The sequence below is a fragment of the Canis lupus genome, chromosome 22, assembly GCF_048164855.1.
Source record: "Canis lupus baileyi chromosome 22, mCanLup2.hap1, whole genome shotgun sequence".
Taxonomy (NCBI): domain Eukaryota; kingdom Metazoa; phylum Chordata; class Mammalia; order Carnivora; family Canidae; genus Canis; species Canis lupus.
In genome coordinates this window covers 41,704,334-41,725,354 of record NC_132859.1, presented here as the reverse complement: position 1 = coordinate 41,725,354, position 21,021 = coordinate 41,704,334, and the positions used below count along the sequence as shown (strand labels likewise).

Below are 21,021 nucleotides of genomic sequence, written 5' to 3'. Positions count from 1 at the left end.
CTATTGCAAAACCCCTGGGTTTTATGCTGCGAGTGCTAGTAAAGAATAAATGGGAAAGCCACAGAGGAGTGACCCTAGAATGGAAATGGGAGCTGCCAAGACTCAGATTGACTTGCTTCTCATGATGATGCTTTTTGATATCCATAGGCAACTTGAGAAGCAGCCAATTATTTCTGGAGAAATCAACTCATTCTCATTTTAACAATAAAGTGTTACTGATTACATAGTTATCTTACTCACAGATTTCATCAGAGGAAATATTTAGCTGGGTAAATTCAGCTAACTGAGAAGAGCCAAAACACCTAACTGGCTTATTTTAACTACAGGGAAACCTCTCAAACCTCTCTGATATTTCTCATAATTGGGGTTTTTAGTTTTATCAAACTATAAAATTTAAGTTAAAATATATCAGATATGGCAAAAAAATATATTTATTTAATTTATTAATATAAATTAGGGGCATCTTGGTGGCTCAGTCAGTTAAATGTCTGCCTTCTGCTCAGGTCATGATCCTGGAGTCCTGGGATTGAGCCCCAGGCCCTGAATCCTGAATTGAGCTCCCTGCTCAGCGGGGAGCCTGCTTCTTCCTCTCCTCTGTCCCTCCCCTCTGCCCTACTAGTGCACTCTCTCTCTCTTCATATAAATGAAATCTAAAAAACAAAAAAAGAGGAATATAAATCAAAAGGCATGCAATTTGTTTCTGTTATTAAAATTTTTTCCCCCAATTCTTCGTAGGGCATTGGAGCTCTGGTTTTGATCAGCGTCATGAAACATTTCTTTCTACTCTCAAGGAGGATACCTTCTCTAGGAGTACTTCTTTTACTAGTTCTTCCATTAATCATATGAAAAGGAGAAAGGGGAAGGGGGAGGAGGAAGAAGGGGAATACTTGCATAGCATTTTCTGTGGACTGGATGCTAATATTAACCCTATTTTCCAGATGAGGGAACTTAGGTACAAACAGGTTAAGAAACTTGGCCAAAATCATACAACTATTTGAGTTAAATTCCCTTAGGGTCTCCTATAACCTTAGGGTCCCTTATTTCTGTATCATTCAGTAGTTGCTGATTGGATGGATGGATGGATGGATGGATGAATAAGTGAACCAAAAACCAATGAGGGAAGTCAGCTGAAGCATGGTGACTATAAAGGCAGGAGTATTTTTCACTGAAAGCTATAGCATGGATTCACCATGAATTTCATTTAAGAGATCACTAAAATTTTATTCTTCTAAAGGCATTTCTGTGAATCTTGTCATAAAACAAACAGCTCTAACATTTTTTGAGCAAACTAAAATGGTAATTCTTAGATACACAATAGAAACCACCTTTTGCAATTCGAGATAAGAGGTAAATTTTGTTCCAAAAGAGCTCAAGAAGTTAAAATTCAATTTGTTTGTTAAGGAAGATTTGCTGAAAGCTAATTAGCTCTTAATGAAAACAAGCTTCTGGTTACTACTGTTCTCCCTAAGAGCAACGGTTTGGTGCAACCTACTGTAAAATTGAGAGAGAAAAGGGCAGAGCTCAGAGGAATTAACACATCCCTTCTGATAGTAAAATTGGAACAACATGGGAAACAATTTACCTTTCTGTTATAAACCCAAGAAACTAGATTTACCAGGGCAGTGGTGCTTTAAAAAAAAAAAAAAAAAAAAAAAAAAAATCCTGGTCAGATACAATGCAGATTTGATCATGCTCTTGTCCCTTATTTGAAGGAACAATAAATTCTCAATTGTACTCTAAGTTTTTGAAGACTTCTTTACCACTAAGAATCCTACAAAATAAGAAAAAACAATGAAACAATGTTGCACTTGGCATAGAATGATTTAATGTTCCAGTGGTTATTATTTGGTACTCTAAACTCTTAATGCAGATGACCCTAGAACAACACTGGTTTGAACTGCTTGGGTCTACTTATACAAGGATTTTTAAAAAAATAAATATAGTACAATACTATAAATGTCATCTCTTCTCCTTACAACCTTCTTAACATTTTCTTTTCTCTAGCTTACTTTATGTATGTATATAATACATATAACATACAAAATATGTGTTGATCGAAAATTTATGTTATCAATAAGACCTCCAGTCAATACTAGGCTTCTAGTACTTAAGTTTTAGGGGAGTCAAAAGTTATGCAGAGTTTTGACCATGCCTCTAACTCCTACATTGTTAAGGGTTAATTATATATGCAAGCTACACTGACTATATTTCAAAGAACATGATGCAGATGAAGCTAAGAAGTTAGATTTATAATAAATGATTTATTTTATATTACTAGAAATCTGTATATGAAAATTAAGGCATTCTACTCTTGATATACACTTAAGATCAGCATTTTGCCTAAAAGTCACTGCTACCAGGTGACGGGACAACCTCCTAGGTTAATGAGTTACCATTCTAAGACACAGGTCAAAGTAAAGTATAGGTAACACTCTTCTTAGGGCTAGAGCTAACTTTGTTTTAGTTACAGTAAGCAACTAAATATAATACATTCACAAAAACTGACATGTTAGACCATAGAATCAAATAAAAATTAGCAAAAACAAAAATATTATCTAATCACAAAGCAATAAAACTAGAAATTAGTAACAAAGAGGCAATATTCACCTACACAATGGCAAATTTCAAACACAGATACACATTAATGTGGTAAAGGTTTGGCACAAATAGATATTCTCATACACTGCTGGTGGAGAATAAGCTGGCACAACCTAGATTGGGGGCATTGAACAACATTTTTCAAAATACAAATGTTAGACTAGTAGTTCCCAAGCTTGTCTGCATACTGTAATTACTTGGAGAGGGTTAACATTACTATGCCTGTGTCTAGCCCTGGAGATTTTTATTAAGTTTGCCTGGGATGTGGCCAGTCTTTAGATTTTTTTAAAGGATTCCCCTGATGACACTAATGTACAGATAAATTTGGAAATCACTGGTTTATGTACCCTTTGATTAAGTAATTCTACTTTTCATTACTTATTCTACACATATATATTCACACATGCAATGAATGGCCTATGTCATTAATCATAGCTTTGTTTTATGATATCAGAAGTTTAGAAAAACATAAATGTTCACCAAAATGGAACTTGTTAAATAAATATGGAGTATTTATAAAATGCAATTCTTATGTATCTGTTAAAAAGAAGTACAGATGGTATGTGAATTATATCCCAATAAGCTGTTGTATGTATTTTTAAAAAGAAGTGCAGAATGGTGCATTCAGCATACTACCAACTCTATGAAAAACCACACACACACACACAGGTAAGAGTGGCTTTCACCTTGAGTGAAAATATGCCTTTCTCTGTATACTCTTTCAAATACTGAAATCTGTAATATGTTATTCATTAACTCCTAAAAAATATTTTTTTCTTTTTTTTTAAGATTTATTTGAGAGGGAGCATGCAAGTCAGCACACATGCATGTAGGGGAAGGGGAAGAATAGAGACAATCTTCTCACTCTCATAACCCTGAGATCATGACCTGAGCTGAAACCAAGAGTCACACTTAGCCAACTGAGCTACCCAGGCACCTCTTAAAAAATAAATTTTAAAAGTTAAAATGAAATATAAAATCAATCTGGTCATATCCTTCTCCAAGCAAACAGAATCTATATAAGCAAACAGAATCTGTATAAGCTAACATTCAAAGGGGCATGAGAGAACATTTTGGTGTGATGAAAATTCTCTATCTTGATAGAGGTGGTGGTTGCACAATTATACACACTTCTCAAAACTCAGAAAACTGTATACCTAAAATGAATAAGTTGTAGCCTATGTAAATTATTCCTCAATAAACCTGACTTTAAAAAAACATTTTTAAAGCTTATATGACAACCAAACAATGCCAGTAGGAATGCAAATTGGTACAATGAATCTGGAAAATTCCTCAGCAATATCTACTCAATCTGGGCAAGCACAAGCTCTATGAGCTAGTACTTCTACTCCAGCATCGGTGCCCAAAAAAGACGTGTACAGATTCACCAAGGAACATTCAAAGGAAAACTTATTGCCAAACCATTCAAGACAGCAAAAAAATAGGAAAGTTGTTTAAAGTAAAATGGATTAGCAGACTATGGTTTATTTGCTCAATGGAAAGCCAAGTAGGAAGTGATTCAGTTTGAGGAGTGGCACTGCCAAGACCAAGGAACTGTTGGCAAAGAGCGTGAGCAGAAAAAAATACAAATGCCCCAACAATAAAATGAGTTAGTTAACCTCACTCATGATAAGAGAAATGTGAATTAAAATTACTCTGAAATAATCTATTTCATCATGCTGGAAAAATTCCAAAGTTTAATGACAAATTCTGATGGGAAAGCTGCAGGAAAACAGGCATCCTCAAACATGTCTCTTGGAGACGCAAGATGGTAAAATCCCTATGTTGGAAAATTTGGCCATATCTAAAAAAAAGTTTTCAAATGCATTCATCCTTTGTTTTTTTTTGTTTTGTTTTGTTTTGCTTTATTTATGATAGTCACACACACAGAGAGAGAGAGAGAGAGGCAGAGACACAGGCAGAGGGAGAAGCAGGCTCCATGCACCGGGAGCCCGACGTAGGATTTGATCCTGGGTCTCCAGGATCGTGCCCTGGGCCAAAGGCAGGCGCCAAACCGCTGCGCCACCCAGGGATCCTCTGCATTTATCCTTTGAAACCTAAATCCATTTTTAGGAATTCATCCCATAAGATGTACAAGCATACATACAAGATGATACAGAAGATTATTCATTGTTTGCAATATCACAAGATTAGAACTCAAGTCTATCCACTGGACACTAATTAGATAAATTATAGTATATCCATACAATGGAAGATTCTGTAACTGTAAAACATAAGCTCTCTATATATTGCTACAGAAGCAAATGTTGGGGTTAAGTGAGAAAAACAAGGGTCAGGAAAACATACATAATATGCTACTTGGGCATAAAAGGGAGAACTGGAAAAAGTACATATTCACATTAGCTTATAGTAGGGCACTACATAAACAAAGGTAGTTAGCCATTTGTGATCATGGGGAAGTGAAGGAAAAATAGAATGGATAGAGGGAGGAATAAGACTTCTCAGTATCTATCTTTTGATATATCTGTATCTGTTTATCTATCTATCTATCTATATTTTTTCCTCCAAGGAAATCTATTGCCAATTCCAAAATGTTACACTGTTTTTTAAACTCCAGCTAGAGAAATAAATACAAACTCTGAGGTCTAATTACATATAACTTTTCCGTCTTCATCCCTCCTCCAAGGCGTGTGAGTAGACTTTGCAAGCTACTCATAGGTTGCTACAGCCTCTGGGCCTAGGACTTTCCCATTTAAAGTATGGGGTGGGGAGAGGTTGGGGAGACAGCAGTAGGCTTTTAATGCTTTGTTCTTGATCCCTGGAGCCTCTGTCAAGACTGTTTGCCTCTTTCATAGGAAAAGAAAACAAAGAGAACAGAAGAATGAATCCAGAAAGAGACCTTACATACAGCAGAGGTGCTTTTTAAATGGGTGCTGGAGAGTCAAAAGTAGTTTTAATTAACAAAATTATTTGGATATCTTTGCACTCAAATTTATCTTGCCCATTCAAACTGTTACACTGTATTATATAATTCAAAAATTATTTTTCTCATTTTAAAAACTATTCGCCTAAGTAGAAATCTTTGCATATATATATATATGGAGTTTTTCTCTACAAGAGATACTTTGAAGAAGAACTGAAGATTGAAGGTTGTGCACCTTTTAAAATTTTTTTTTTTTTTAAATTAAATATAGTAAATAAATATTAAAAGGTTCAACGTTATCAGTAGATAGTAAATGCAAAATGAAATCTCATTTTGGCAAAGATATTGCCAAAGGTATGAATAAATACTTATATAAAAAAATCTCCCAATAATTTTGACAAATAAAAAGACAAATTTCAGAAAAATATAGTGATACTATACGATTTTTTAAAAAATCAACAGCCAGAAAGCAAAGCCATTTATTTCTGTATATGCATATTGAATTTAAACAGCCAGAAAAGATTCAGAAGAGACACACACCAAAGCAACAGCAAGTATTACCCCTGGGACAGAGACCTGTGTATGGCAGTGTGGGAGGGAAATGAGGAAGCCTGGAGGACCACTTGATTTTACTGCTGGATTGTAATACACATACAATATATTCAGATGTGACTTGTCACACTAAAGCAAGGAAAAACATTTTTAAAAATTAGTTCATTGAAGGGCGCCTGGGTGGCTCAGTCAGTTAAGCGTCTGCCTTCAGTTCAGGTCATGATCCAGGGATCCTGCTTAACGGGGAACCTGCTTCTCCTCCTGCCCCTCCCCGTGCTCATGTTTTCCCTCTTTCTCTAATAAATAAAATATTTATAAAAAAATTAGTTTATTGAATTCTGCGTGTTAACATTAAAAAAGAATAAAGTGTCTCCCAAGTGTATTCATTTTTAAAATAAAAAGACTGTATATATAGGTCATCAATTTCACTAGGTTCTTCCCCTCAGTATGAGGCAATTCAGATGAATTTCATAGAGTTGGCAAGAAGAAGAAAGAGCCTAGAAAACATGAACATGACTGATCAAGAGTCAACATTAAAAAAGTAAATGCAATCTACCCAATCTAATGAGAGGATATCATCAGTATACAGTATTGGCATCTGGTATCAAAATTCCAGGAAAGAAGTAATTGTATGACTTTATATTTGACTTCTAATACAGATACATTCTTTAGAATGAAATATCTTCTGTAGGAAGAGAGAACAGTGCCATTGAGTGATGAGTGCAGAAAGCTCATTGGTCAAACTTTTAAAAGGCTAGAGAGACACAGGATTTAGAACTAGGAAGGGTAAATGGTCCCCAATTTCTTTTGCAACATGGCACAGAGAGTACAGGGTAGCATTTATATGTCACTCTCTAGAAATAAGTGAGGCCACTCACAGCAGAAGGCAATAGGCCTGGAATCTACAGCAGCCTCAGCACTACAGATGCCCCAAAGCCCAAGAGCACCTTGGCACCCCTGTACCTCAGTCATGGCATACCTCTGTGCCCTGGCCCAGCTAAATTCAGAGAGTATCTACAAACAGACTTTCCTGCTCCCTAGTAATACTGCTGGTGGCTCATCATTATGCAAGACCTTCTGTGGCAGAGCAGATGAAAAAACAAGGGGTTTGGGGCTGTGTGACTTAGTTCTTTCCTAAAGACCAACCACAGAAGTGCATTACACCTGCAGATGGTATCTGAACCCAAAGGTTCTCAGACATCACCTAACAACTAAAACTAGCTTTCTCCTAGGGCCTCCTCTTTGCCCCATCTGTAGACCTGGGGCTCTCTCTCTGACAAACTATCCTGCACCTGCCTGAAAGCAATTGCCAGCATCCTAGGAACTAGTTCTAAGATATTTGGGATCATCACACATAGTAACTTCAATAGAGGCCAAAGCTCTCCTCTGCTAAATGAAACTATGTCAACTTAACAAAATGGTAGAAAATAAGTCTATAGACATTACACAGATTTAATAAACTGCTCAGTACAATAGGAAGCACTAATTGACATTTCTTAAAGTACGTGTGTGAGGGTTTTTTTTTTCCTCTTTAAAGACTTTACCATTCTGAAGCAATCATGAGTCTCACAGTACAAAAAGTCCAGTAAGAGATACAAATAGAGACCCAAAATTGCATCAACATGAGATCGCACAAGTCACCAACCTTGACAAATGAACTGCTTCGGTAACTCAAACCTTGGTCTCCCAGGATCTCATCATCTTTAACATTTTTAGAATATATGAAACTCATTTTATAGATGAAAGACAAGAAAAAGAAACCTGGAGTTACACTACCTGGTAAAAGTTGGGTTGTGTTCAGTCATGGCAACTAGCAGCTTCAGAGCATATGCTGGTACTGGGTCAGGCTCCGTGAGGATGTGCTCATACCTGCAAGGATAAAGTGATTTTAAAAAATAACAGGTTTGTCACTGAACCTTTCCTCCAAACAACAGAAGAAATATGCCATATGGTCAAACATAAAGACACTGAAATAAATGTATAAGGTACAGGACCCACACAGGATGCTTCATGTCCTGAAACTTCAAAGAGCTTCACCCGACAATGGCAGTGAGGACACTGACCTGCCTCACAGAGGTCTGTTTTGGGGAAGATTCAATAAGACAATCCAGGAAAAGATGGGTATTGGGCTGCACGCATAGTAAGAGACCAATTAAAATTAGGCATTTGTGGCAGGGTCCCCAAGAGCACCCTCAAGTTCAGAGAGGTGCTCATGGTGGAGACTCAGGAGAGCTACCCCACCAGATACAGATGAATCATGAAGGAGGAGGGGTGGACAGGCTTCCTTAGGCTCTCTTCCACCCGAGCAAGGTCAGACAGAGCACAATCTTCTCCAGCAATGAAAATGCAGTGCATGCATGGGGTGTTTCTGCCTATGAGAGACTCAAGTGATCATGGTTTTTACTGGGGCTGGACACACCAGCAACCTCTAACAGGAATCAAAACCCCTCCCAGGAAGAAAGCAGGCATTCAGCATCAACCCTGCTGTCTACACAACAGCCCAGGTAGCCTGACCTCCCTTTAGCAGTTAAACGGAGTCTGGAAACACTCTGGGCACCAAGTTCTAAGATGCCAGCCTGCCAAGGGCCAGCTGATAGCCCAGGAAGCAGTCCTTTCTAAGGAGAGCAGTCTCAGGCCTGCTCCATGAACTCTTCTCTGCACAGTATTATTCTAATTAAAACTTAAAAATCTGAAACGAAAATCACTGGGGCCCCTGGGGGCTCAATTGGTTAAGCATCTGCCTTTGGCTCAGGTCAGCCGGCACCCGGCTCCCTGTTCCACAGGGAACCTGCTTCTTCCTCGCCCTCTGCCTCTCCCCCTGCTTGTGTGCTCGTGCTCACTCTCTCGCTCTCTCTCTCTCTAATAAATAAATAAAATCCTTTTTTTAAAAAAGAAAATTCCCAGAAAGAATAAAAATAAATAAATAAAAGTTCTTTATTATTAAAACTTTCCACAACACAGTTCAGACTGCACCCCCCATGTGATCTGTGAGGCAGACTATGTTGTAACCTGTTCAGGTTCAGCTATCCAGTACACAGCACCATGGAGGTGCTCAGGAAACAACTGTCAGGCAAAGGAATGAACAAACAGAGAAATGGACACACAAGCAGATAAACGAATTTGAGTTTATGACTCAACTCTAGAACAATCACCAACTAAAAAGGGAGTAAAATATCCCCCCAAACCCAAAATGTATATTTAAAAATCCATGACATGAAGCGGATGCTTTTCATCTTGAGAATAGGGCCCCAGGCTCTTACTCAGAGCCTACTTACTCCCATTTTGGAAATCATTCTATAACAAGCTTAATTATGCAGCCTCTAATCCCACAGCCATTAAAAAGGAGCCAAGTAAAGGGAGGAGAGGGACTATGACAGAAAGAGTGGGACTTGAAGGCATAAGAAAAAAAAAAAGAAGCAAACCCAAGAACTCCAAACAGAGAGAAGCCTGGGGAGCATTTAACAGAGCAGCAGCAGCTGTTCATACCTCAATGGGACCACAGGGCCCATTACACACCATAATGCTCAAAATGGGGGTAGTGAGTCAAGAAAATGTTAAATTGGGTAGAGTGCTCTGTTTAAGAAGGCAGGAAGCACCATATTTTACAAAGGTTTCTCATAAAACATTTTTAAATTTTAGCAATTAAGAGTTTTGCCTACTTATGACAAAGATAAAAGTCAAAATACCCATCATTCATATACAAGATCATAAATGTTAATGAGTCAAAGAGAATGTCATGTTAAAAAATACAATACAACCTAAGCCTAATTTTAGGAATGAAAAAAAATCAAATTTAGGAAAACAATACATTTTACCTTATGAATAAAAAAAAACAAGGAAACAACTTTAAAGGTAATAAAAATGTAGTCATAAAATTTTAACATCCAGTTTGAACTCTTTTTAAAAAATGAGCAACTCAGCATATCAGACAGATATCATTATTCCTTTCTATAAGAGTCTTGTAAAATAAAAAGCTCTCATATCCTAAGTTTGGGGCACCCAAGGCAATTTAGTGGTTTGCTAGAAAGACTCACAGAAAAGCTGTTACACTAACAATTAAGATTTGTTACAGTGAAAATCAGCATATATGAAAGGCACATAGGGCAGAGTCCAGGCAGGACTCGGAGCAAGCTGTCATTTGTCCTTTCCCAGCGGAGGTATGTGGACAGAGCTTACCCTCCAAGCAACACTGTGGACAACACAGGTAAATACTGCCAGCCAGGGAAGCTCCCTGGAGCACCGGTGTCCAGAGTTTCATTATGGGTAAGGCACATGGGCAGGAAGGGTCTGTGTGGAGCCTCCAGCCCCTCCAGAGGTCAAGCTGATATGTCATGGCCCAAGGCCCCCACCAAAATTCACATTGTTAGCATAAAGTATCTAGCATGGCTCAAGGCCCCATGTATACAGACTCTCTTAACAGGCAGGATATTCCAAAGGCTCAGAAGTTATCTCCCAGAAAAAGGTTAAGGGCCAGTCTCTTTGTAACAATGTAGGGCTTAAACATCCCACACTTGCTAAGTTAACTCTTCATGACACACATCCTGAGGCATTGAGTTGGATAGGAGAAAGATGCACTCTTCTGCTGCCTACCAGTATTCAGAAACTATCAGCCAGAGACTTTCTATTCAAGTGAGGATGGGAGGCTTCCAACAAGTCACACATACACACACACTCTAGATGCTGGGCACCCCTTGTCTCCATTCCCAGACTTAGCTAAATCACAGAGGAAAGGACCCCAAACCTACATGAATTTTAAACAGCTTCAAAAAAAAAAAAAAAAAAGAATTTTAAACAGCTTCCTATGTAATCTGTACTTTTCTTGTGTCAAGAACAAGAAAAAATATGGACAACTGGTTAGGAATGTAATAGACAATCTCAATAAGACTGAGAAAATACAAAATATTTTAACATAGAATTAACAGGAATGTGTAGAACCTACATTTAAAAAGAACACACGGATGAAAGCTTAACTGCCTAAAATTCAAATGTTGTGGGATGAGATCATCCGACCTTGAAATGGGATGTAAAGATGAAGCCCGTACCAGCCTGTGCATGAGGATTTTCCCAAAGAATATTATGTTTTTCTCCCCCTTGAAAAAAAGGGTAAGATTCATAATAGATATGTTTAGAATACTAATATTGAATATATTGAATATACTTCCATTTCATCAAAGATAGGTTTGTAATGGTCAGCGAGAACTAGCCAGAAGAATGCTGTGATTTATTAAGCTTGTCTTCTGAACAGAGATAAAGCAGCTGAGCTGATACTAATTGGATCTCACACTCTTTTGAATGTGACTTGGCAGGAAAAAAAACAGTGATAAGTCTAGACTCCTGAAAAGGTTTGGAAGGAGAGTGACCAGAGGAAGAACTGGTCCATTCTGATGGACAGAGGCTGGAGAGGAACATTCCAAGTGCCCTGAGCCAGGATACAGACTGAGATCATGGACAACATAACCCGCCCCCCACCACTCTTGTCCTTCTAGAATCCTCCCACATAAGGAGTCTTTTCCAGGTCCCAAACAGCTAGAACCCAGGCAGGAAAAACCATTCGTAGTCAATCAATCCACATCTATCCCAAATGAGAGAAAACTTCTAAAAACCACACATTCAGGAATCGAAGGGATGGTCTCCTCCCTATCTTGCTAAGCGCCTAGTGAAACTGGTGCCCAGTTAGGTAAACTAGCAGGAAGTGGAAACAGGCTATCAAAATAACTCTGCGTTACTGGGAGAAGCTACTCTGGGGAAGTGAGCAAAGAACTGGCCAAGTGGAAAGAAGTATCTATTCTGCTGGGGGAAAGGAGAGGCCCATATCTTGAAGAGGTCCACTCTGTTTGGAGTTAGCCACAAATGCACATTTCTACATCGCAATGGAGTGTGCTCTGAGAATTTGGGTCGGGGGGAGGGAGAGAAGGATTCTAGAACTCCCAAGGAACTTTAGAGGGAAGTATAATGAGGAAGATCCCTAAATGAAAAGCTAAATGAAAAGCTGAATTACTTTACAAAATCACAATAAGTATTAAGTGTTGTGGGATCAGGAATATACATATAAATTAAAAAAACAGAAAAGTGATACACATTGGACAAGAAAGAGTGATCTGTACTTAAAGGTACTAATTTAGATAGACACTCAAATCATAAAATGATCAAATAAAAGGAACAAAGTAAAACATTATGATGCTTCTGCTATATAAAAACATTTGTGATTTAAATTTATCTGCAAAATAAAATTATCTAAGGAAAAGATAAAGTCAAAATACTCTGTCTATCCTGATTTCCATCAGAGAATGCCAAGTTCATGTCTATTTTAACATAGGCTATTTGTGGTTAAGGGGTACAAAGATGCAATAAAGAATCATCTGGATGTCCTCTAAGCCACCAACATATAAGCCAGGTAGTCAAACTCATGACTTTTACTGGATATTATTTCAAAGCCAGATAAACATCTCTATGGTGTATTGCCACTAATGGAATTCACTTACAAATTCCAATTTCTAAGAGAAAATACAATTCTAATTTGTCAAAAACATAGCCATCTCTGAGATTCTAAAAAACAAAGCCTTAATAATTTATGAAGTCATTATGGCCCTGATGATTGCACAGGTCACAAGAGAATTATAAAGAAGAAAGGCAATGCTCATTTTCCCCAGGAGAGAAATGCCAAATGCCATATTGTCATAAAAACACTGTAAGCACATTTATATCAGCATGATCTCTTTTCAAAACACACAAGGCTAAAAGAAAATATGAAAACTAAAATACATGTTGGCAAAGTAATTCCAGCCTAGCAAAGGCAAATTCCTATAGAGATTTTCTCCATGGCTTACGACCTCCCGTAAAGCCTTTCTGGACTATCTTACCTGTATCAACCCCTTCCATGTCCCTCTTACTACCATTCTCTAACCCCTGACACTGTTTTACGTTTTATAATTAACTGAATCCACCTTACATATTTATCTGCTTACTGCTTTGTCTCACCCACTAGAATGTAATTGCACTGAGGGGCAGGGATCCAGTCTTGCTCACCATATAATCCTCAGTGCCTGGCACATGGAGATCACTCAATATATATTTGTTGAAAGAAAGAAGGAACAAATGAAGGAAAGAGGGAAGGCAGGAGGGCTTTAAACTTTGTAGGCATAGTCATACAATCTAGTATAAATGACATCATTTACTTTTGTATGAATATTAAAATTTCCTCTTTCCCAAGAAAGCAATGGTGTCTTTCCCAAGTGAAGGATCTAGTTCCCACTTATGGTTAAATACGGAAAGAGAAATGCCCTCACTTTATGAAACAAGTCTCCAAAAAAAAACATTCAGTCAGGAGAAGACTACTTTCGAGACTACGAGTTCATTGATAATGACTTTGATATTTAACTTTTGAGAGGTGCCAATTTTAATTGATGTAATCACTCTGGACTTAAGTTCCAGTAAACATTGCCTCGTCTGTATGAACCTTTCAAAGAAAATTTTGTCTCTCTGCTGAAGGAAATCATAGCAATTTCCTGAGTATATATGGTTATCTTCCAGAAAAAAACTTTTTCCCATGAATCATCCAGATAACTTGGTTATATTAGTGGTATTGCAACTACCTTAGGGAAGAGAAGCTGAAGGAGGCAAGGAGAGGAGAAGTGAGAACATGTGCACCAAGTGCCACAGAGCCAAGATTTCATTATAAGTATATACTAATCCCAAGAAGCAGACTGCGAAGTGCCAACACCACCAAATTGAGCATGCAGAGTTTTCTCAAGCTGGTATCAGAAGAGGAACTCAAAAAGGTTGCAAGCATGAGGGAGGTCTGATATAAAGATGGAGGGACCCGTGAAAAGATATGTAGGCACCTAATGGGATGTAGGGTGGCACAGAAACAGGAACTTTGGACCTACAATTATGTACTGGGGTGAATAATGGCCCCAAGTGATATATATGTCCAAGTCCTAACCCCCAAGACCTGTGAATGGGACCTTATTTTGAAGAGGCTTTATAGATGTGGATAATTTAGGGTAGGTCTTAAACATAACGACAGATGTCCTTACAGGCAAATTCGAGGCAGACACAGGAGAGAAGGCCATGTGAAGACAGAGATTGGGGTGGACACTGCTATAAACCCAAGAATGCAGGCAGTCATCAGAAGCCAGAAGAGAGGCATGGTTTTTCCCTCAGAGCCTCCCAAAGGAACCAACACTGCCAAGACTTTGAACTTCTGACCTCCTGAACTGTCAAAGAATAAATTTCTGTTGTTTTAAGCCAGTCGGTGTGTGGTAATTCAGCCTTACTGATGCAGACTACAAGAAACTGATTCTGCCAATAACATGACTGAGCCTAGAAGCAGCTTCCTCCCATAGTCTTCAAGCAAGGACTCAGACCAGCAGACACCTGACCTCAGTGGCATGAGATCCTGAATAGAGAACCCAGTCACACTGTGTCAGACTTCCAACCTACATAGCTAAGCACATGTTGATTTAAGCCACTAAGTGTGTGATAATTCATTATGCATCAATATGCATCTAATGGAACAGTTAAGAGTTTAATATTCTTATAATTATTATATTTGTTAATACTCAAAATGCAAAGTTACATAAAAGTTTTGATGGTGAGCATCTTTTTGTTCCTGATCTTAACAGAAAAGCCCTTGAGTAGTATTTCAAAACTGTGATCAGAAGAGTTCTGGGAGATGTTACTAGGATAAGCCATAGGAAATAGTGTCTCAACATCATAAAATGTTGAGAAACACTGAGCTTCAGAAAGTTAAATGGGTGAATTGTGGAATTCAAAAGCCAAGGGATAGTAAACACACAGAACATTTCAGAAAGAACATGTGTTCTGTGGCAGGTTTATGAACATTACACAGGCACACTGTTGAAGGAAGTTGGCTTCAATATTTAATTTATACTTAACTAAACCTTTCTATTTACAGGACTTACAGACTTCTTCAGTTAAAAAATAGTAATTTCTGAAATATTTGGCTCTACCAGACAGCCTTATGTTCCATAAGGGCTGTGCCTATCTTGGTCATTATTATATCCCCAGAAACTAAAACTATGTGGATATAGTAAGATGTACTCAATTAGGATCGGTGAACAAATAAGCTGGTTAAGAGAAAAAAACAAAAAAATAAATAAAATTTAAATTTAAATTTAAAAAAAGGAGAAAAAACATTCTCTCCCCAGCTCACTTCACGTAACTATCACATGCAGGTATCCCCTGGAAATAACTTGGCCTGTTTACTGTTCACTAGTCTGCCCCTTCCACACCTTTGCTTACCCCATTCTTGCCTAGAAGATCTACTCCTTTTCTATGCAACCCTACCTACATTTCAAAGTCTAACTGAAATACCACCTATCAACGGTGTAATAATTCTCCACATAGAAAAGGCACTAAACAAATACTTACAACTAAAGTTCATCTCTTCAGAAAGCAAAGCATGTATACTGTGAAGAGGTGACAATTCTTTTACATTAATTTATTAATTTATATAGAAAGCAATCCATCCATGATATTTATGATAGATGAGGTTATGGTTAATTTTAAGTGCTAACTTAACAGGGCCACAGGGGCAGAGACAGCGACACTTGATCAAACATTATTCTAGGTCTGGATGAGGGTAACATTTGAGTCAGTAGACTAAGTAAACCAGATTGCCCTTCCGAAGGTGGGTGGGCTCATCCAAGCCGTTCAAGACCTGAGTAAAACAAAAAGGCCAAGTGAAAGTGAATTTCTCTGTCCTACTGCCTTGAGCTGGGGCACTGTTCGTTGGCTGGCTTCAGGCTGGAAATACCAGCTCTTCTTGAGTCTCCAGCCTGTCAGTTTTCAGACTGCTCTGTACTCTATCAGCTGTCCTGATTCTCAGGCCTCTAGTCTCAAACCAGAACTACCCCATCGGCACTCCTGGGTCTCCAGCTTGCTGACCATCCATCTCAGGACTTCTCAACCTCCATAGTCATGTGAGCAAATTTCCTTATTGTAAATCTCCTTCTCTCTATATATAACCCTATTGGTTCTTTTTTTTTTTTTAAGATTTTATTTATTTATTCATGAGAGACACAGAGAGAGAGGCAGAAACATAGTGAGAAGCAGACTCCCTGCAGGGAGCCTGATGTGGGATTTGATCCCAGGACCCCAGGATCATGCCCTGAGCCAAAGGCAGACACTCAACCTCTGAGCCACCCAGGTGTCCCCATCTTATTGGTTCTATTTCTCTGAGACCCATAACTAATATTTAGTAAGATATTTACTCTTACAACTGAGTTTTCATTCATATCTCTAGCAGTTCTGATAAGCACCTGGAACACAGGTATTACATGGTATTTAACAAGATTAAATTACTATCCTCCCTGAAAATTTCATTAAAGCTTTTAGAAAAGACATCCACTCTTTCCCTAGGATCAACACCCAGGAGCTATTTAACCACCAAATAAAAAGAGCCTCTCTGAGAACAATGCCACATAGCTGCAGGCAAAGCAGAGATGGTGAGAAAGACACAACAAACACACAGGACTGTACGCATCACTCACACCCCTGAATCCAGCTATATTTAATGCCAGCAGAGCTCATAATGTGAGCACATAATTATTTTCCAGATTAGTTTTGAGTGTTACCACTTGGAAATAAAATAGTTTTAACTAATACAACACTTTTGAGTGAAAACTGAGAAGCCTACTATATATATGTGCATGAAAAGCCTAACCTCTCAGCTTTAGCCAAAGTCTTGCTTAAAGTCAAAGAAAGATTAAAACTTTAACAAAATTAAAAGTATGGATGTTAATATGCATATTTGCCAAACTAAAGCCAATGTCATGTCACTCTTATAAACTGCAGAAACTTCACAATTCTTTTATTAAAGTACAACTGACATACAATATTTTCTTAGTTTCAGGAATACATCATGGAGATTCGGTATTTTTATACATTACAAAATGATCCCTGTGATGTCTAATTATTACTACCTGTCACCACAGAGTTATTACAATATCACTGCTGGCATTCTGTAAACTGTACATGACATCCCTATAACTCATTTATTTTATAACTGCAAGTTTGTATTTCTTAACTCCCTTCACCTATTTTGTCTGCCCACCCCACCCCCCTTTGGGTAACCAACAGTTTATTTCCTGTATCTACCAGCCTGTTTTTGTTTCATTTGTTTAATTGTTTGGGTATTTTTTTAAGATTTCACATATAAGTGAAACCATATGGTATTTGTCTTTCTCTGTCTGCCATATTTCACTTAGCATAATATCCTCTAGGCCCATTCATATTGTCCAAACGGCAAGATTTCTCATAATTCTTAAACCATATATTTACCTACTCAGAGAAGAACATGAATTTTTTATGATTAACATTTCTAAACTTATAATCACCAAGAGTTATCACCAAAGACTAAACTCCTTGCCAAGATTTCTAGTTTTCTAGAATCAAAGTTAAATGAATGCATTAGGTAGATTTCATTTTTAAGTTTTATGAACATTTACTGAGCCCTTACTATATATACCAGGTAGGCACAATCAGCAATATCTATTTTAACAGCCACTTCATACCTCCGATGTACTATTACTACTACTTTTGTACAATTACAATCTTCCTTTTAAAGGTTAATAGAAAATAATGTACCTAAAAATAATAGTAGCAGTGTTACTACTATGAAGAGTGTGCCATGCCCTATGCACTATACTATTTTACAAGTGGTATCCCATTTAATTGCCCACAAGTATCTTCTGAATTATATACTATTGTCCCCATTCTACAGATTGGAAAACATATACTTCTATTTTTCAACTGCATGTGGTTTCATTTGTATTTTCCTCTGTAATTCCTCATCACTGGAAAAGGTAAAGATATATATTACAGGGACTACATATTATTTATTCCATCTCAAATAAGTAAAACAAAAGCACTGGATTATAGATTTAACATTTTTCATTTTGCAAACTCCTCCAAAAGTGGGCAAACTTCAGATAATAAGAAATTTTATTTCAAATTTGCATAGGTGTTACCAGTGATTAGTAAACTGTAAAGTCCTGTTAAAGGAAATCCTGTCCCTACCATGGGGGCACCTCTCAGGTCCTGAGAAATGCTTCCCTACAAGCTGTTAGCAGATATCCAATGTACATCTCAAAAATTACATTTTCACAAAAAAAAGAAAATCTATTTTTAGGCATTTTCTTATCAGAAAGATGCATATAATTACATATAGTTTAGAAGTGTAAGATGGCTCTGAAAGCATGAATTAATCTCAGAGAGAAGGTTCTAATCTTATATTTACCCATATTAGTACAAACATACACACTCAGAGATAATAAATGGAACCAAAAATACATTTACTGATAGTTTCTCACTGAGAAAGCTCCACATAACAAAGTTTTAAATTTTGTTCCATAGAGATAACCACTTTCTTGCTTTGGGTATCAGAAGTATTCTTATAGTATATATTCGTTATCAGGAGTCTCCCTGAAACCAACTGCAGCAGTGTAGACATGAAAAGAAACAAGGGTCTGGCTCTATAAACTGAGCCATCACAGATCAAGTTCCAAGCGCTAATCAGTCAAGACAAGTCCCCTCTGCCAGGAGGAGGGCTGATACACACTGGCCACACACTTCATAAAATGAACCTTCTTAAACCGACGATGAGCGCTTTGGAACATAATAAGATCTGGTTGTTACATATTGTGGAAATTAATTTTTTTTTTTTTAAAGAGAACCAGTGATCTGGAGAAGTTGAACAAACTGAGGGGAGCATTTGGCGAAACTGTCACTCCTAAAACCTGCAGCCCAGGCCCTGAAGGAAGCCATGATCAGGCAGGCACCAGTGCAATGCAATCCAGCATTTGTAAAATTTCCTTTAATAGTGATATCTGGCATACGTTTTTCAACTTTAATTCCATTAAAGTTTTTGAGTTCCATTCCAGACCACCAGGGTAAAGCAAATGTGGCAATAAGAACAGGTCAAATGAACTTTTTGGTTTTCCAGCTCATATATAAAAGTTAATTTGCACTATACTGTATACTCTATTAAGTGTACAACAGCATTAGGTCTAAAAAAATGCACATACGTTGATTTTAAAAAAATTTTATTACTAAAAAACTAAAGTTTGAAACGTTGTGGAGAATTACCAAAATGTAACCTAAAGACGTGAAGTGAGCAAATACTATTGGATAAATGGTACCAATAGACTTGCTCGATGGAGGGTTGCCACAGACCTTCTGAAGCACAATAAAGCAAAGCATAATAAAACAAGGTAGCCCTGTACTTTTGTTTGACAAGACTCATAGTGAGGTAGAAAAAAATTCAATGTGCTTCAATTATGTCATTTTAGAGTTTCATGCATTTAGACTGGGTCCTCTCAGTCATCACCCTACTAAATGTTTGGTATGTGCATAGTGGAGTCAAGGAAAAATATGATCCCATTGTATTAATTAATAGTCATTATTATGTGGTGTTCTAGCACCACCACCAACTCTCCCCGCCCCACCAAAATATCCTGTTTATAAATAAGCTTTTTTTCCATTCCAAGAGTTTGGGGTGAAGGAAGATTTCTTTCCATCTCTATTATTTCAGAGTAGAACTAGGAAACATCCCAATTCCATGTTCCAGTAGTCTTGTAATGTTGACCCTGAATAATAAACTTTACCTCTCTGGCCACAAACCCCTTTAAATCTGCATAGCCTCAGAGTCATGTGCCTTTGGGAAAACAGGTAAGGCTCTAAATGGATTCTCCTGGGTTCTATGCAGTGTAGGCACTGCTGCTTCTGTTTCTGGACCTCTTTTACAGTGAGTACATAAGCATATGTACAAAAAAATAAGGACATCGAGCCTCCAATTCCATCATTAGACCTAGTTTGAAGGAAGCATCCTGAACATCCTACACTTCTCTGCATGAATGCAGCACATGGGACTTACTGGGGAAGTAAGACATCTCTAATGAGAGCCAGCAGACTGCTGTCAAAGTTGACATTCGCTTCCTTCTTGCCATCCCCAACCTCCTGGTTCACGAGTAAAGATGTGGTCTCTGAGAGCAACCGCAAGCTGAAGAGCCTCCACTCCACTTGAAAGAAAAAAAAAATGCTAAGAATGTGAGTACGTGGAGACAGAATGAAGACAGAAGTGTACCCAAGGCATTCTTGTTGACATGGTCACACTTACCATTTTGGCTCTGAACCAAGGAGACCAAGGGTGGCAGGATGTAGTCAACAACCTTAAAGAAAAGATGTAAAAGACCTGGTTCAAATCTTTCTGATCACAACACTGGTATTAACTACTATCTGTGCTTTTTGCACTGACAGAATCACTAATCAAAAGAGGGGGGAGAATCAATAGCTGAATTTATCCTGGATTTAAGTTCTGCATGACATTTAATAAACCACCAAGCTCATTTAACTCTGAAAAAGTCCTCAGGTCAAAATGACAGTATGATCATCAAAACAGTAATTCATCAAACCTTCATAATTTATAAAGGAACTTTAGTATATAACACAAAATCTGGTTGGCATGGGTTGACATTAAACCACCAAATTAATATATATAAGCTGGTGATCATTACTCTAGTTTAAACTACATAATCAAAATATTGGGGGAAAAGGAGACACTCAATCCTCACGCTTTATTAAATACATCAAAGAGCCATGACAAATTAATCTTGGGTGCTAAAGAGATTCAAAGATGTAAATCTACTACACAAACTACTTCTAGGATTTCCTCACTCAGAGCACAATCATATATGGTTTGAAATCTACTCTAAAATAACCAATTTATTCCCCTGGATGAAAATAAACAATAAAAAAAGGACAAATTGTTTCCACAGTCTGATTTGGAAACCTACTCCCCCATTTAACGTTTGGTGACAATAAACAAAATTCGTGTTGTTTACATTTGAATTTATTCCTGATCCTGAAATATGTACATGTACTTGTTCTCTCTACACTGATAAAAGGGCAGGAGAAACGGATCACAGCCCAACAATACCATCTTGCGGTCTAAACCAATGAAAGGA

At 37.7% G+C, this 21,021-nt stretch overlaps 1 protein-coding gene across 6 annotated transcripts in view; it reads right to left on the bottom strand.

Annotated features, from left to right (window-relative positions):
- Positions 1-21,021, bottom strand: part of ULK4 (unc-51 like kinase 4) — a 591,708-nt gene that overhangs the window by 315,615 nt on the left and 255,072 nt on the right. For all 6 annotated transcript variants that reach the window (XM_072793220.1, XM_072793224.1, XM_072793223.1 and 3 more), the window contains 3 exons: positions 20,175-20,226; positions 19,932-20,076; positions 7,811-7,903 (listed from right to left, as the gene is read on the bottom strand). In XM_072793220.1, coding sequence (XP_072649321.1) covers positions 7,811-7,903; positions 19,932-20,076; positions 20,175-20,226 — 290 coding nt within the window. The remainder of the gene's footprint in view (positions 1-7,810; positions 7,904-19,931; positions 20,077-20,174; positions 20,227-21,021) is intronic.